This window comes from Aptenodytes patagonicus, chromosome 9, assembly GCF_965638725.1.
Source record: "Aptenodytes patagonicus chromosome 9, bAptPat1.pri.cur, whole genome shotgun sequence".
NCBI lineage: Eukaryota > Metazoa > Chordata > Aves > Sphenisciformes > Spheniscidae > Aptenodytes > Aptenodytes patagonicus.
This window is the reverse complement of record NC_134957.1, coordinates 9,853,095-9,871,684: the sequence shown is the minus strand read 5'-3', so window position 1 is coordinate 9,871,684 and position 18,590 is coordinate 9,853,095. Positions and strand designations below refer to the sequence as shown.

At 43.5% G+C, this 18,590-nt stretch overlaps 1 protein-coding gene across 2 annotated transcripts; it reads left to right on the top strand.

The window, feature by feature from the left end:
* The first annotated feature begins 563 nt into the window (after positions 1-563).
* On the top strand, positions 564-15,775 carry LPAR4 (lysophosphatidic acid receptor 4). 2 transcript variants are annotated; one of them, XM_076347078.1, is made up of 2 exons: positions 564-814; positions 12,510-15,775. In XM_076347078.1, exon 2 carries the CDS (start codon positions 12,663-12,665, stop codon positions 13,707-13,709), a length of 1,047 nt encoding a protein of 348 aa, XP_076203193.1. In that variant the 5' UTR covers positions 564-814; positions 12,510-12,662; the 3' UTR covers positions 13,710-15,775. The 2 variants fall into 2 exon arrangements, with proteins under 2 accessions (XP_076203193.1, XP_076203192.1); XM_076347077.1 differs by lacking the exon at positions 564-814 and adding an exon at positions 1,319-1,865.
* The last annotated feature ends 2,815 nt before the right edge of the window (positions 15,776-18,590 follow it).

The window sequence follows — 18,590 nt, the reverse complement described above, 5'->3', positions numbered from 1 at the left end:
AGGGTGTGAAAAGCAGTTGCATTATACCCGAGGGATCAGGATTTCCATGCAGCCAGCCTGAAAACGCCCACAAGCCATGAAGGGCCAAAGCCGATTTCTGTATGCACGTTTACTGGTGATACCGGTGGATTTTGCACCTTGAGCCTTCTCCCAGCCCGCATACTCACCCCCACATTTGCACGCAGTGACGGCGATGGCTGATATCTTTGGCCATCCCTTCACAATTTACCCAGATTGTCTGTCATCTTTACCAGCTAAAAAAGGGAAAATGGACCTTGGATCATTAGGAGCAGGAAACATCTGCACCTTCACCATTTTCAATCCAAATCCACGCTTGTGTTTTTATGTTTTATTAAACCGTGAGCCCTCAGAGGATGAGGTTTTGCAGACTGGAGTTCAGCTGTTACATGAGATATTCAGGAAGTTATTTGCATCGACTGGATAAAAGCCTGTGGCAGCTGGGTGTGCTGCAGAAGCGAGTCAGAGACCGCTGCATCAGCCACCAGCCCAAGGAATAACATTCGTTCCAGCTTCACAATGAGTTGTTTACTGGCCTTGGCTGCCTGTGGGAACAGCCAAGAAGAGTGGAGGAAAGGAGAGACAAACACAATGCGAGCGAGACACGTTAGGTGGGAGGCTGGGCTTTAAAAGCAGACTCAGGATTTCAAACCTATGGAACTGGAGAGGGCTGAAAAAGAAATAAAAGGGCACCGGCTGCTCCACGGCATAAACAGGCTGAGGCAAATAAGTAGTCTGCTGCATTACTCCTGCTGCCAGAAGATCCTCTCCCCTAGCTGAAGGGCTGATATTAAAGGTAAGAGATAAAAATAAAAAGCTCTTAGCTAGTGGCTCTGCTGGAAGGCAGATTCACTGAAAGGCAGCAGCAGCTCTCAGGGCGAGCTACACAGGCAAAAGCAGCCGTGCTTCCCCGGAGTATTTTTAATTACATCCCTAAACATTTGAAAGCCTACAGGTTTTCCAGCAGGAACCCAGGGCTTTCAGAGCAAACTGCTGGGGGACAAGAGTCCAGACTGTTCTAGTCAGCTCCTTTGAGAAGATTTAAAAAAACCCAACCAAACCCCGACCTAAAAAACAACCCCTTTCTAAATCTGTTTAGAAAGATATTTTACTTTTATGGCCAGCTTTGCTTTGCAGCTTCCTAGTCTTAGCCAATGCTTTCCCGATCCCCAGCTCCCCCCTCTCCTTCTCGCTTTTTTAATTGGAAGGAAAAATAATTACAGCCATGCAAAGGAAAATCCGAGATTTAAACAGCTTTTCCCCTGCTCATTACCATCCTCGGCGTGGAGGCGCGGGCACGCTCTCGCAGGCTGTGTCCGCCAGCTAATTGCTCAGGAAATCCGCGTTACCCATTGTCGGGCTGTCCTTAAGCTGCTAATTCTGAACCGGGAGCTGCCTGGGCTGGGCAACGCTCTGGAAGGGAGTACAGCCCCGCGAGAGGGACCCAGCAGAGACCCAGAGCGCGGGGCGGGCTCAGACACTAATAATACATCCCTGCCCAATGGAAAGCGTTTCCTATCGAGACCCCCAAGAGTTCCCCCTGCCCACAGACCCTGCCCAGACATTGGGCCCATTCTTGTGTCCCGTTTCCCAAGACATGATGGCTGCAGCATTCAGCAGTTTTGTTTCCTCTTCGAACAAAGGAAGGCAGACAACTGCCAGTCGCTTTAGATTTTAAAGATGAATGGGTAAACTTTTAGAAAGTCGAGCACGCAGATCTTCCGCGTGGGACTAACTCGGCTTGTGTTCCATGCACACAAAAAGGATAAATGTGGGCTGTCAGGGAAGAATCGGGCTGAAATCTGCTGAGCCGTGGGCATGATCTCAGCCCCGGCTGCTCTGCCGTGGTAAGTTCCTATTTCCTCACTTTCTAACTCAACAGAAAAGCATCCAGATTTAATGTCAGCTCTGAAAAAAGGACTGTAGTGTTTTCTGATATCTGAAGGCTCAGAGAAATCTGTGGGATAAAACTAGCTGGGGATGGGCTCGAGTTGTACGTTTCAATGGAGATTAGCAATGTTTTTTCTATACGGGCAGATCTCATTCCTCTTACTTGAGCTATGCTATGGTTGCGATGGGGGAGGCAAATGTTTCTGCTTAAAGTGAGAAAGATTATTGCCAAGTTTTTGGAAAGTAATTACTATGTGAGCTACTCCTCCAAACTGTTGCCGTGGAAATCGTTATAATTCACATCGTCGTTCTCATTGTGTCACTGCGGATGACAAGTTAAGGACTTTTCTATCCCTGTTGTTTGTTTCAGATTTGCAAAAAATATCCCTTCGTTAGGGCTTTTTTTTTGTACTGGAAGTCAGTGTCATAAAGGCACTTTAATATAAGCTTAAGAAAGGGTTGTATATAAATGTGGCATAAACTTAGACTTTCAGCTTACATTGATACATGCTTTCAGCTTCATGTAGCGTGAGATCCGGTTCCTACAAACCATATTAAAAATTAGGAAATAAGTTATATATATTACACTGCAAAACTTAAAAATTTTATTTATCACTTTGGCTTTCATTTATGGCCAAAATCTACTTCTTTTAAGCTCAGTGGCAAAATTCCATGAGAAAAATGCAAATACAGCTCTAAGCAGATAGAAAAACTGGCGTCAGAAGTAAAATGAATGATGAATAACATAATCTAAAGATGCAGCTGTTTGGAAGAAATAGGATTTAATACAATATAAGCCCACTGCAGAAGAATTTGCAAGAAAAGTTTGGGGTTTTTAATGACACTCCTTAATCTTTGTTTGAGAGGAGACAATTGTGTGTTTTTGTATTGCTCCCCTACATGAACAGAACAGTAAAACCCAGAGGATGGGAAGTGCAAAGTTCACAGGTCAGTGATAAGGATATTCCCCCCTCGTAGCACTCTTCCATCTTCTCTCCCTTACTAGCATCCTGAAATCCAAAATAAAACAGGCAGGAAACTAACCTTGCTACTTTAGGGGGTTCAAAGCCTTTAATTTTAAAAGAGAGTTCTGAAAAACATGGGAGGGAGGAAAGGAGGGGGAGGCTGAGCATATATTTCACTTTAATCCTTTGAGACTAAAAATGAGACTCCTCCTTAACTGGGGTTAGGTCAATTGATAAAAGTCAGTGTCTTTCAAATTCTGGAGTTAGGAGCTCAGCTCTACGCAGACAGTCAGAACTAATGCCTGAACGCAACTACCCATTCACTTTCATTCAGAGTATTGTAACGAGACAAAAAAATGTGAAAACCTGCGCCTCCCAGTTTTCTGACAAGCAGCGATCAAAACATTCACCGTGCCTGAGCGCTGCAGCTTGTGCCAGAGAAAGGATGCACTCCCAGCTGTAAGATGGTTGCCCTCCTCCAGCCTGTGACCTCATGGCTGGAGCACAAGAGCAGGAATTAAGGCACTTTTACCCAAAACTTGGGCCAGATCCTGGGGAAAAGGGTGCACTGTAGGAGGGTATGTTACTTCTGGAACAGAGGGTGGGAGAAGATTGCTCCCCGGGGAGAGCAGTACGTGGCAAAACAATTTGGGACTCAGTTGTCGTGGTACTGCCTTGGCACTTTACAGCGTGGCTGCTTGCAGCCATATATGTATTTATGCTGATGTTTGTGATGCATCTGTGCAGGCTGTAGCTAAGTCTGGTTAAAGCATATTTGAGTGTCGGGGCTCTGTTTACCGATGTCTGAGTGTTGCTGGCCAGGTGTACACGGATGACGCAGTGGTCCCAGCGTGATGGATCTCTCAGTGCTCCAGGATCACAAATGAGATGCTGGTGAGCCGTGCTGTCCACGGGCTGGGGTGGGTGAGGATGGCTCCTGGAGCATGCATCCAGCCTCAATAGGTCTTTCCAGGTCAAGCGTGCGTGCAGAGACTCACTCTGCTCCTTCACACGTTGCTCCTCCTCCGTAAATAAGGATCCGATTTAGTCTCAGGGAAGGGGAGCCACCACCTTTCACAAAAGGCAAATTCTCTCCTTGAAAAGAGGAGCTCTTTATTCACAAGAACAGACAGTGGCTCTACAAGACTTCCTCTATGCACCATCTTCTCAGTTCAGTCCCATAAAAGGGGGTAAAAGACCCACACCACTTCAGAGCCAAACTAGCCCTAGCTGACCCCAGCTGCAAGGAAAGTTTTCTGAATTATTTGTAATGGTTTGGTTTTGTAGAAAAAGGAAAGTCTCTATCCTGGCAAGTGAAATTGAAGGACATTCATCAGTCCCTAAGTGCAGAGACAAAGGTGCATGCTAGCAACAAAGCAGATTGCTTTCTCTGTACGTAACATGATCTCATAATATTCTGAGTACCTATTATACCTGTAAATAGACAGCCACAAAAGCAGCTCTTATTTTCATCTAATAATATTCCCATTTTAATTTTTTGAACCTTCAGATAACGCACCATCTTCCGCCCCAGCATACGTTTGCTTTTACATGATAAATGGAAATTACCATATTTAGCAGTAAAAGCAGCATCCCTCATACAATGCCAAAATGTCATTCCCCTTCTCTCATTATTAGAAATCTGACTTCTAAGAAACTTCACTACAGAAACATCACTCGGTGGCTGAGATCTGATATTTTTGCATTACAAAGTAATTTCTTATTTAACACATTAGTGCAAATTTGCCCTCTGTAGTTCTTACTGAAAAATAGTGCAGCTGTATGCTGTACTTCCTCATACATCCTTTCATTATACACCACTAAACATTTTTCAAGACCTTAATGTTTTTCCCCATTAGGGGAGATGAGGGAGATGACATGAAAACCCCAGTCGTGCCCCCAAATCAGCAAAAGTTTCTTGCTGAGAAACATGCACCAAGGAGAACAGGGGGGGGTGGAGGCTTCACCCCACTGAAGCCCAGCAGCTCCGGGAGGGGACCATGGAGCTCCAGCGCTCAGAGGCCAGACCGCTGGAGCAAATGAAACTAGGGCTGACGATACCCACCCAGACCATACTGCTGTCAGGAGAGAGTTCTCAAACCTTCCCCTTTTCCCCCCAGAATAAAGCAATTTGAGAGAACAAAGCCCCAGTTTATCAAATCCTTCTAGTAAATAAATGTAGGGCACAGATCCTTCAAGGTCCTGAGCACCGGAGCAGAGTACGGATTGCCTTCTGCGCTGCTGAAGGACTCTGCTCTGCACCCGCAAGGAAACCAGCCGCACCTCCTTGCACCCAGTTCAGCTCGCAAAAGCTGAAATAGGTGTTTGTGCTGTGGTGCTGACGGCTGGATGGAAGCCTGTTGGTGCTAATGTATGCAAGGAAGAAAAAAAAAAAAGCCTGTAATTTTTGGATAAACAGAGGTGAAAGTTCAGCTTTCCTGCTTCAGCAAAGGGACTGCAGAGGGACCAGCCCGGAGCCACGGCCCTGGGTGAGAGCAGTCAAACAAGGCTTGGGTGAAAGGAGAGCTTCATGGGGCTGCAGGCACCTCACGAGGAGCCAAGCAAAGGCAACAAGGAGCCAAAAAGTCAAGCAATCACCAAGGAACCACTGGAAATTGTGTCAGAGAAAGCAAAGAAAGGAAGCTTTTTGGGCAGGACGCTGACTGGAAAGCATTTTGGAACCGTAAGCAAATAAACCGAGTCCTGTTGTTGGATTCCCCAGTGGTTCAGGGAAACAGGACTCTCTTATTTTTTATTTTTTTTTTTTCTTAACCACGCTTTGTAAATAAACAGGGCTACATCAAAGACACAGCTACCTCCATCACCAACTTCTACTCCTGAAGTGAAAACAACCTGTAAATCTTCAAGTATTGGGTCAAACAGTGTAACTCTGCTTTTCATTGGTTCATCAGTTTTTTCTTGCATCTAAATCTTCTCTTATCAGGATCTCTATTGAATCTAGCAATGCTATTACAAAGCAGTCTCCCCTTAGTGAGACACCTGAGGGTCAAAAAAAGCAGCATTCATACCGTCCTCCATCACCAGAATGAGGTTCCTTTGCAAGCAAAAAAGTCCCTCTTACAAGAGTAAAATAATGCAAACTTCGCTGGGAAGTTTGGGGTGAATTCCATCATCTCTGGGCTGTGGACCAGACCCTCTGAAGGCAGCAGTGGATGGGGAAGGCCAAAGCACGTCAAGGGTTAAAGGGGTGATGTAAATGGAGAGAGACATTCTCAGTGAAAACAAAAAGAGAGTCATGCCCTGAGGATCAGTGTCTGAATATGGGGTAAGTCAGTTCACTATTCTCTTCAGAAGGAAACATTTTAATTAGCTCAATACAAAACAGATACAGCACAGAGAAGTCACCATGAGCAGGAAATGCTTTGTAAGTCTCAAAGGACAGTTAGGAGACATCGGCAGTCCTGACCAATTAAAAAAAAAAAAAAAAAAAGGGAAGAAAAAAGGAGAGCGCCTTTAGGATTAGGTCCGATAGGCTCAGGTTTCCACTTCCCCACTCCATCTTGGAGAAGAATTAAATTGGGGTCCTGCTGCAATTCATTCGCTGACTTCCAGGCAACAGAAAGTAGCTGTTGAACTTGGAGGGTCTGTGAGGTTCCTGGAAAGCCAAAGCCATCCCAGGCAGGGAGGAAAGGAGTGGCCGGCGCGCTCCCACCTAATCCCGGCGGGTCCCCGGGCTCACTCTTGGTGGCTGAGCAAAGGGAAATGCCCCACAGGCTCCTGTGTTTTGTTTTTCTTCTATCAAAGAAGATTTGAAAAGCAGACAGTGAAAGCTGATTGACTGAAATGATCACGAGTAACTGAGGATTTCACCTTCCCACCAGGTGCGGGAGATGTTACTACACTCACGGCAAATACTGGGGAATGAAGGTACTGATGGTATTGAAGATCCTTGCACAATAAGTGTCAAAGCCATGAATAAGAGCCTTCCTGCCTTTTATGCTAATCATCAGAAAACGTCCCCCTTTTACCCAGCATACTGGCTAGGCATTCACTCTGATAAAACGCAGGGAAGAATGGCTCTTTGAAGCTACAGAAACCTTTGCTGGACTTCAAAGTCACACTCCTGTCTCGTTCTTTCCTACTGTTCTCAAATACATCACTTAGGATTAGTAAATGAAAGAGATTAAAGCATTTCTACTTTCCATCGCTTCATACAGTCAATAGTGCTTTGTTTACAGGCAGCTGCTTCGTTTCCCACTGTCTAATCCCACCCTTTCTCCTGCTCCTACCGCACCAGGGAAGAAACGTAGGCAAAGGTTACTGTGAAACTGCAAGAAGCTCTAGGGAGGATAGAGAGCTCACAGCAACTCAGCAAGCTGGTCAAATTTAAAAGCCAACCCCAAACTTGGTGTCCCAAGCCTTTTCCCATCCCCAGCCATTTCCCCGCAGCAGCAGCCGGGTCCAGCAACACCTGCTGTTGCCGGTACAGCTTTCCATAAGCCCTCACTGCTGGCACTGGGAAAACGGAGCCAGCATCGCTGTGCAACGCAGTTACTGCCCTGTCAGCCTCAAAAAGGGAAAAGCCAGCTACCAGGTTCCCCCAAACTGGAGGTTTGTTCTTATAACTGCTTTCAGTTAATGCTGTCAAAGTTCTTTGCAACCAAAAATAACTAGTGAAACTTTTATTGAAAAGAGAAAGTAAGTGGAGATCCTGTTGCAGGCGCTGAGGTATTGCAAGAGTGGCAAAGCAGCGGGGAACTCAGCGGTGAGATGGTTTTGTTGTGTTTTCTATCGCTGCTTTGCTTTCTTCGAATTCGCGTTTTTGTGGTTTTCAAGTGGCCATCTGTAAGCCTTTAGAAATGATAGTTTGGTGGTGTTACAATTCCTCATTAGCACTGCCATAGAATTGTCAGAAATGTTTACTTTTTCAGGTAGAAAAAGTTTCTTGTTTATCTATTAAGTCCATATTCAAACAGTTGCAGTATCTCTCACCTTACCTATAGTACTTAATCTGGAAGAATCCAAGTCCTATAGCCTTATGCAGAATTATCATTTATGCAAAAATCTTCAAAAAACCCAAACTCCTCCCCCCCAACCAACAAAACCTTTTTTGAGCCTTCTGCATAATTAAAGTGGAATGAAGGGGGGAAATAAACCCCAAGAAACTGAAGAAATGATAGAGTTTGTGGTTGTAAAGCCGTAACCCTGAGCTCAGTGGTAGGAGTGAGTTACACATCATACAATCATTGTACCAACTGGGTGAGTAAAAGGGAAGTGAAAACCCTCTAATGAATGTAGTTCTTGTCAAGCGAAGGCATAAAGCACATGCTGTGCCCAAGGAGAATACTTATTTATTTCCAAGGTCAGGGTCTGAGACCATATCAAAACACAGCAAGTGCTGCCATAACCTAGAGACATTTCTGGACAAAACCCAGAGACACCCCCCCAAAAAAACCAACCCAACCCAACCCAGGATCCCCACCTTTTGATCCGTCAGTTTTTGGCTTCTGTACCTATAAAAGCCCTTGTCTCACAAGATTCAGAGATAACCTGAGTGCGCATAGCGATAATCTAGAAAGAGATCCTTCAGATTTGAAAGGTTTTCACATTTGGTCTGTATCAGACCTCACAAGAAAAGGCTTTGCAGTGTTTGCATTTAAATGAACACACAGAGGATGTCCTACATATTCAGACTGATAAAGTTACATTCACCTTATATCTTGTATGAGAAAATGTGAAGATGCAAAAACGTCAGTCCCAAACTTCACACTTTTTTCTGACCTCAATTTGATGGACTTGTGGAGAATGGGACATGTATGAAGCAGAAAGAATGGGCTTAACGGAATTACAGAACCTGATTTTAAAGTGTGCTTTTTACCTGCAGTAGTTTTCTGTACTAAAAAATGGTTGATCTGAATTAAGCTGCAAGCTGGCTGTTGTGAAGATTTCTTGGGGTGCCAGGAGGAGGAAATAAAAGAATTGCAAACAGGATATTTGTGCACCGTAGGAATACGTAGAGGTTTTCCTTTATTTTCAGTACATGGAAGATGCGGGATATCTCTACAATAAAAAGCAAATGGGAGCAAACCCTGTCAGCTACTCTGCCGAACCCCACTTCATAACTCTGAGACTAACAGGGTTACGTGAGTAAGCGACAGCTGCTGTAGGTTTGCTTGTACGTTCCCCACTACGAGAGAATATTCTCAGTATTACCACATTAAACAGGCTGCATATTCTGTTATGGTACCACTTCTGACAACAGCTAGGTACATTCCTCCCCTTGCGTACTGCCCCCCATTTTAGATACAGAATTTAAAGTTTTGGCCTGCCTGAAATACAGAACAGTAAAGCCGTTTTCTTCATAGTCACTTAACTCAGCATTTTAAAATGTATTGCTAGGGGTTTTTCTTCCCCCCAGCAAGGCAATAGCAGCGGTGAGTGCGGTGTACCTGAAGAGCATCCTACTGCTTTAATCTTGAGTGGAAAGGAAGGAAAGTGAATTTTACATTCAGAAAACTAAATCCGTAGACTCATGCTGCAGAATTTAAAGCACATGGCTGAGTTTCAAAGCAACTTGTCAACTTGTTTAAACACCTCAGTGTTAGATAGGTAAACAACACAGGCCTATATTTTAAAGACTGTACCTTAGCTAGACAATGGCTGGCAGGCAATTCCCATAGACTTATAACACCAGAAAAACTGGTATTTGACCTTGTGGCTGTCTGATGCAGAGCAGGGAAAAAAGAATCAAGTGATCGAGCATCTTTTCTCCCGTGTAACGAGTATCTGGGTCAGGCTGCTGGCAATGACCATGTGTGTCAGCAGTAAAGGTAAGCATTTCAAAGCTGCCTTTCAAACCTGCTGTGTCAGGCTGTGTTTTGAGGAACAGCCAAAATCCCGGACTGTGTGCACAGATTGGAAAGTGGGGCTTCCATCGACCTCCCAGGCACACAGCTATGTAAGGTTTCGAAGGACACCCAATCCCTCTCAAACCTCCCCAGTTAGGACCCAGACATGAAAACTGGACCAGGAGAGTCTGGCACACCTGGTTTTTACACACTGCAGAAGAAAAAGGTCTACTTATGGAGGTTACATTTCAGTATAAACAAAAATTGCTCTGATGGAGATAACATGCACTCTCTTTCTTTACTGAAAGGGAGTGACAAGCCAAGAATTTAATGCGTTAGGCTGAGGTTTAAGCTAGGAGGCACAGCTGTTCCTGTTGGAGCTCATGTGCACTTTTGAATCCAACTAAGTTCTTGCTTAAAGGTGTTTGAACCTGTAGGTGAGACTCCACTTATTTGGATTACTGTGTAGTCAAAGAAAGTGCACCTTTGAGATTTTACTACTATCCTTTTCGTAAGTTTAAGTGCTTGGTATCTTCTTTAGGTCATTTCACAACAAAGTTCATTTAGCCATGAATTTAGTTGGAAAAACACTGAGAAGAGTGCAAAAGCACAAAGGGGTGCAAGGAACACTTTGCTTCTCTACACAGCCCATTCCCTACTCTGTCCATCTGTCCCCAAAGCCCCGTACAGCTTGCGTAACGAAGTCTCTGCTTACACGTGCTGTAGAGAAAGCCCCAACGTGGGCTTGGTCTCCTCTGTTATTACCACACAAATCAACAGCAATCAGATAAGGGCGTATCTACTTCTGGTTTGAACATTTGCTAATGCAGGATATCATCACAATGTATAACTCAAAATGCAACTAAAACGAAGGAAGAATTTACTAAATTGGGTGAAGAGCATGTACCACAGCCGCCTACGAAAATCACAGGGAATTCCAGTAGTTCGAGGCATGCACAGCAAACACAGCCAGAACAGCAAACCAGCACAAAGCACCACTTCACTGCCCCAGTCCTGACACTGCCGCGGCCTGTGGAGAGCATGAACCCTCCCCGACAGGAAAGGCCTAAGAGTTCCAAGTCATCTTTTTGGATGTCAAAAGGTTCAAGCCATTTGAAAGTCATCTTTCTGAGAAGTGAGATTTGGGGATCCTCCCTTCCTGCTCTTTTGCTTTATGTTCAGCTAATCGGTAAGGTGCAAAGGCAAGGTGCTGCCTGCTCTCTGGGTCACAGCGCTGGTTTTTGTACAACCTGCAGCTGTCCAGGCACTCCCAGGTGAGGGCAGAATTCGCACCTTCCATCTGGCAAAGCCCTGGCTATTACAACTTTCTCAACACTTGACATTTTAGCAGCTGACTCCCTGACAGCCTGTGTGCAAGAACAATTGTCAGCACGAGCTTTTCCAGTAGGAAAACATATGGAAAACATTTGATTTTGATCAGTTTGCATCCCAAATTGTCTTGATTCCATGCCTTCTTCCCCAGTTTATTTGTTTACATGTTGCCATTTCAACCTTTAACACAAGCTTGCTCGGTTATATGTTTGCTGTTGAAACTGTTATCAGAGGATCACTTTCTGGAAAGGATCCTACTCTTCACAAGGGTTTTATATCTCTAAATTACCCATAGCTGTAGCTACTAAGATGTTTCTTAGATTACAAGAAGATTACAAACTTTGTTTTATATTTGGTTTGCTGTATTTTACAAGGCAAAGGTCTTTCCCTTAGCTATCCAACTTTGTTCCACATTTCCAAGATGTGCCAACTGCCATGCCCACATTCCAACACACAAACCCTCCTCACTCCAGTGAGGGAGACTTTCCAATTGCTTTTCCTCACAGGCCTTAAAAACAATACTTAGAATAGCAATAAGAGAACATCAAGACAGTGCAGAAAGCACTGACTTCCAACAAACAGCATGCTTACTTCAACTCTACACTTCTCTAAAGCTTGCTGAATTGGGACAAAAGTCTTACGAGAGTGTAGTTTATGAGATTTCCCAAATTTCAGGTTCTGAACCTTGACAGAGTAGAAATGAAATGAAGCTGTCAGTACAACTTAGAGGAGTCCTTTTTGCAAAGCATTTTACATTGGGGAAAAAAGTCCTTTTGAAAGTAGTACCATTTTTGCAGAAATTTAAGGAAAAAAAGCGCAACATTTTCCAGAAGTGGCAAGCATAACTTTGGAAAGTACTTTTGAAACACATTTCTGAAATGCAACATTTCAGTTTTTCACTTTGAAAAACACGTGTAAGGATGCTCCTTATTTTCAAGTAGAAAAAAGGCAAAGCAGTACTTTGTCAATACAAGGTTTGTGGGTGGTTTTTTTTTTCATACTTTTGCATCAAAAAAGGTTGAAAAAAAAACATAGAACTTTCATTTCTGCACAGTTAAAAGCAAACACTAAAACTTTCAACTTCTTTCTCGTCTTGTTACAAGTTTAGGTGAACATTTCAGACTGTTTGATTCCATACCTGAGCAATATCATGGGTCCATGATTTCTTTCCAAACACAGTGGGCCAATTCCACCTCAAATGTTAAAGAAAAACCTTTCCAAGCGGAAAGTTGGAATTAGCGATCACTGTCCTTCCAATAGGAGGACAAGGGAGCGATGGGGGAAGGAAAGGAAAGGCTGAGTACAGTAACTGCTGTGTTCAACTTTGAAAAATCGCAATAATAGTGGAATTTATAAAGACTACCTTGAAAACTAATCACTGGGCTTGTTGGTACATCCATTCATTTGGAAAGGAAAGAGTACATGTTCTCTTGCACAGCCACTTTAGGTGATAGCAGGTTGCAAGACTGATGGCATCTATTTCTCTCTCCTTTAGGATGAAAGGATTCGTGATGGAGATGTGGTAGCAAAGTGTCAAGCAACCTTCCTGGAATGTGTTTCTTCAGGAAGAAAAGAGATCACTGCCTTATTTTATGGATGTCACTGAAGTAGACTTTGAAGTTCTTTGGAAGCACATCACAAGCTTGGCATGGGAAACCACAGCAACAATCATACCTGTTTGACAGATGATTCCTTTAAGTACAACTTGTACGGAGCTGTGTACAGCGTGGTCTTCATCCTTGGTTTGATTACTAACTGTGCCTCCCTCTTTGTTTTCTGCTTTCGGATGAAAATGCGAAGCGAAACAGCCATTTTCATGACAAACCTGGCTGTTTCAGATTTGCTTTTTGTGTTCACTTTGCCTTTTAAAATTTTTTATAATTTCAACAGGCATTGGCCTTTTGGAGATAGCCTGTGCAAGATTTCTGGTACAGCATTTCTCACTAACATCTACGGGAGCATGCTGTTCCTCACCTGCATTAGTGTTGACCGTTTCCTTGCTATCGTCTACCCATTCCGATCTCGCACCATTAGGACCAGGAGAAATTCTGCCATAGTCTGTGCTGGTGTTTGGATACTGGTCCTCAGCGGTGGAATTTCAGCTTCATTGTTCTCCACAACCAACATTTCCAACACCAGCACAACCTGTTTCGAAGGTTTTTCCAAACGTATCTGGAAAACCTATCTGTCTAAGATCACTATATTTATTGAAGTGGTAGGATTCATAATTCCTTTGCTACTCAACCTTACGTGCTCTTCTTTAGTTCTCAGGACTCTCCGGAAACCTGCCACCTTGTCTCAGATCGGGACAAACAAAGAGAAAGTATTGAAAATGATCATTGTGCACGTGGCCATTTTTGTCGTGTGCTTTGTGCCTTACAATTCCATACTCTTCTTGTACGCTCTTGTGCGGTCCCAAGCGATAGCAAATTGCTCCTTGGAGAGGTTTGCGAGGACAATGTACCCAATCACGTTGTGCATTGCAACAATGAACTGCTGCTTTGACCCGTTCATCTATTACTTTACATCAGAATCCTTCCAGAAGTCTTTCAACATAAAAACCCAGATAAAAATGGATTCTCTTTTCAAGACTGAGACACCTCTAACAAAGACTGCACTACCAGCACCACAGGATGAAATAAGTGACCAGGCTATTACAAATGGAGGAGACCCAACATCTGAATCACATTTCTAGCGAGATGTTTACACATGGAGTTATCCCCCATTAACTTTTGATTAACACCATGTGTGAAATAGTTGTTTCAGAATATGTGGGTTCACACATGGTGTTAATGAAGAAAAGTTGCTGGGGGATAACTACACAGGTAGACAAATCCTTATACTGGGATGGTCCCATCAGATGCAACAGGCAAACATAAAATAGAAAAATCCCGATGGATCTCCCTTTGGAGATTATGGATGGGTGACAACGTATGTGCCAACTAAGGAGGGAACAGAACAGCTTCTTTAATCAGAAGATGCCAACATTTGGCATTTTTTTTCCCCAGCAGTTGACATGGGACCAGTTGGGAAATAGAAAATTTAGAGATGTCTGCCAGTATTTCATGCCTTCTGGAGATGCATCATCATATGTTAACTCAAACTCACGCAATATGTATGTTTGCTTAAAAAGGCATAATAAAAGCTTTTGGCTTTTCCTTATTTCACTGCAAGAGTGAATATCTGGTTTTACTAGATACAGGCATGTTGAATTTATTGTATGGAGAGGTTTGAAGTCTAAATAATTGTTTTGAAAGTAGGCGAAACAGTTGCTTGGTAATAGAAGAGAAAATATAATAAGAGAAAAGAATAATAGTACAGTTTGAAATAAGAGGTTTCATTTTTGTCAGATTAAGCTATCTTTTAATTTATTTTAAATGCCACCTCTAGGGAGAGGTAAAGAGCTCATTACTGCTCTGTTGCACCTGGGCTTTTAGGTCCCAGGAGATTGTATGTGACTATTTCTGGTAAGGGCTAGACTATAAAGTCAGCTGAAAGAAAGGGCCTGAAACCCCAGAGTTCTTGCAAGGGAAATGGAAATTGAGTGCGGCTGAAGAACCACAGAGTGCTGACCTTACTAAAGAGCTTGTTTGGATACAGACAATTGGTGTCAGAGCATCCACTTAAGAGAAGATCTTCTAAGTGATTGCTCACTGGTTTTTGCTATACAGTCAACTAATTAAACTAGAGGGTCTCAAAGTAACTCCAAAAGAAGAGTAAGTAAAACAAGTTAGCCGCACTCTTTTCTTAGTCGGTTACATCAATGTTTTCTTGTTTTTCAATTAATTTATTACATATCCTGCATTTCCTTTTATAGGTATAGATTATAGACATATATGGAAAGCTATCTGTATGTCATTGCATTTTACTAGATGGTTCATTTCTCCAGCCATTGTTTCATATTTGAAGCTATACTGACCTTAACAGGCTGATTCATTCTTAAGGGTAAGACACATGAATGAGAAAAACAATTTAACTTGAAAAAGTATGAAGTTACGACTTGTTAGATCGGTAATCTACATTTCCCACAGTACAGCATAAAGCTACTTCTAGGACTATGTTGCCAAAAAAAAGACAGACAATATTAATTGAACAGATGTTTTCCACTCAACTATTTATCTTAAGTCTCTCAGATCAAGCCTCATGAGATACTGAAAGCTACACATCAAATATGATTACTACTTAAAGCAATCGGAGGTTTTTAAAGTGTGAAAAGAATTCAGCTGTAAAAAATGTTAATGCTTTGAAGGGAATATTTATTTAGCACTACATTCACTTTGAATAAAAAAGTCAGTTGCTTACCAAGGCTAAGACAGACCCCAGAGATTATTCTATTTTAGCCCTAAAATGACTGTCACTTATCTAGTGCCCCTGGCTTTTGGCTCTTACTGCAGAAAAGTATATGATCAACTCATTATATGCAGGGAGTATGAGAGCAGCCAAACTATTATATCTCAGCTTTAAGTTACAGCTATATTTACTAGAAACTTGCACACAAGACTGGCTTGGGAGATTTTTGCTGTGTATTAAACCCTCAGACAACACCACTTTGGAGCAGGAAAAAAAAATGAAAGCAAGAACAGATCATTCGAACTAGTTGGTGGAATGAGGTGGATGTGGCAGGACAAGGGCACAGTCCATTACAGTGAATTTGTCAGCAGCTGGGAAAAGTTTACCTCAAACAGAAGCAATGAGCTGTGTTTTAAGAAGCATCAGTATTTGCCATTTAACCATAAGCAAAGTGAAAGCCAGTGCCATGCCCCTTTCCTTCCCGTGCAGGCCTGAACCGAACTGTTTAGAGAGCTTTTTAAAATTCGTATTTCCTTTGGCTGATGAGCCTGTTTCAACACTTGCCATAAAACGTATGTATTTCAGAGGAGCTGTTTCCATAACTTCAGATCAAAATGCAAAGTGAGGCAAGAGGGATTTTACAGGCTTTGATACAGGCAGGGTTTTCCCTATGTAGCAAACCATCCTTCACACCGCAGCGCTGTCAAGCAAAGAGGGGGTTGTGAAACCATCAACAACTCTGACAACTCTCTAAGCTGTGCAAGAGAGGTGAGGCACCCCCACTCCACCGCCCTACCATTAACTGGTTGTTAAAAATTGTACTTGATGAGACAAGAGCTGTTTTTAGGGATGGGAGAGAGAAGGAACGAGAGTGGGAAGGATTCACTAAAAAGCTGAGGGTGCATTTCAAACCCCCTTCCTATTTGCAAGAAAAATATATGGTACATGAGTAAGTGCTCTTCTCCGAGTCAAAAAAACCTTATTATTTCAGTTTTACAAAGAGAGACCAGAAACTTGTTTACATGCCAGCTTGCTGTCAATGGGCAACCTTTTAACTGTCAGCTTGTAAATCTTACTTTAAAGCTGCTTCTTTCCACTTGCCACAAGAAGCAGAAAGTTGAGATACCCCAAGTTACGTGGGGTTTGGGAGCTTCATGGGACAGGACTGTTCTCGCACGTGGTGGCTGCTCAGTCGCTCTGGGGTGAGCGAGAGCAGAACTTGGCCCAGCACCTCAGAGCTGGCAGCAGAGGAATACCTCATTTGCAAGAATCCTGGAAGACCTTCTGCTCTGTACTCTGCAGACCTTGCTCTAGTTAAATCCAAGGGAAGAAAAAAAAATCTAACCTAGAAACCACTGTCTAGCCTTCTTAAGGAAATGTTAAAAGAGAGCGGGGGAAAGAACTGCGTGCGACTGGACAACCTCCAGGCTGTACATACATAGCTTAACTGTAATCCGAGCATAATGGGTGTCTTTTTCTAAGTGAAACTAGTGCCAATGCTTACAAATTTCTGTTTGCAGTTTTATGGGGCAAGAGCTGTGGTCGATATTCTCACATAAAATGTAATACTATCATCATGTGCCAAAATGCTAACTGAAAAGATTCATTATTTTGTAATTTAATACCTTATAAATTATATGGAGATCATATGTTGACTGACACTCACATCTGGTAGGATAGTTCTTGACTAATCTTTTTTTCTAGGTCAGGTATACCAAGTAAATGCTCTACGGTTTGTGTATAAATAACCAATTATGCATTCAGAGAGAGGAAAAGTAATTTTTCAGATGTTGGTAAAGCCAAGCTGGAAGGAACGATGGTGGTAAAAGAAAAGTGGATTCACAGTTTTTCTGGCTGAGGTGCAGCTGAGTGTTCCTTCTCCCCTGTCTGACAAGGGGCTATTGTCAGCAAACAGCACACACCAGAACTATGAGTTTAAAAGCAAAAAATCAAATTAATTAGAAGTCAATGCCTTTATCTAGCTGAAGCTGAGAGACAGGGCCCAGCAATCCTCTCAGATGCTAAACATACAGCATTAATCAAGGATTTCATTGCTCCCAGCCAGCTCACTTTTCCTATTCCCCAGTCCTCCACGCGCGATTCATTTACTATAAGCTCACCACACACTTTGCAACTCATTGCCCTGCTGGAAAGCTGAAGCTCTGAAAGGCAACATGAAAACCTCCCTGCCCAAGCTCACCTTTGTATATGCACACCTATGCAAAATGCCACACCAGTCTGAGTTTTCACGATAGATGTCATGACAGGAGGAAGCAGGGCCTTGTATGACAGTCACCATGAAAGCCCATCCTCTTACAGCAGGCTTTTCTTAGTAACGCAACAGGCTGTACATCAGGCGAAAGGTGCCAAGTGTTCGTGGGACAGCATAAATCTTCACCAGCTTTGCAGAATCAGCGCGAACTACTCAGGCTCAAGTCCATGAAATGCAAGGGCAAGGAGGCAGCACAAGGCACATATAAAAGTCACGTACTGGCTCCTTGTGTAAAGTAAGAAGGATGAAAAGTTCTGTGCTGCACATGCAAGTACACGGCTGCTCAGAGAGCAAGGCTCTGTTCCTCCTAAGCTTGCCCACCGCAGACCTGCTGCGCAGATACAGCCTCTAGGCCAGTCCAAAAATACCCCCATGACATTTTTAGGAAGTTCTCCCTGTGGTGCTGCAGGGGTGAAGTGAGACTGTCTGCTCTCCCTCCCCGTCCCCTACCCAGCAAAAACCTGCTGTATAACCCAGAGAGGACTTCCCTGACAAACAGCTGGTGAAGGAAAAGGGGACCCATCACACTGGTAAGATTATACGGCACCTCTGATGATCTTCTCAAAGGCCGGTGTCCCTAATGAGCTCCCCAGTAACACTCCATGTCATTCCCAGTGGGTGGATTTGCTGTAAAACGGGCAGGAAATTACCATCTTGGAAATGCTGTCTCAGAACAGGGACAGCAACAGACAACAACGGTCCCTGTGAAAGCATGTCTACACAGTGGTCTATTTGGAGAAAACAAAAATAGGAGGTGTGAGGGAACCAAGGGGAGCAGCTGAGGCTGTTTCCACAGCTCACCACAGAGCACAGTGAGGAGATGCTCAAATTATCATCGACCCAGGCTGCAAAGTCCAAGCAAAAGAGGTAGAGGCATGTGGGCTGGAAGCAGCACCGCCAGGCTCCTGCACACCCCCAGCTCCGCTCAGCAGCTGGCTGCACAAAGGTGACCGTCCTGCAGAGAGGGTTGGGAGGGCCGCCCCGTCCTTCTCCGCTGGTATGGGGCACTGAAAG

Coding starts and splice junctions, on each gene's coding strand:
- LPAR4 (XM_076347078.1), top strand. CDS start 12,663: ATGGGAAACCACAGCAACAATCATACCTGTTTGACAGATGATTCCTTT.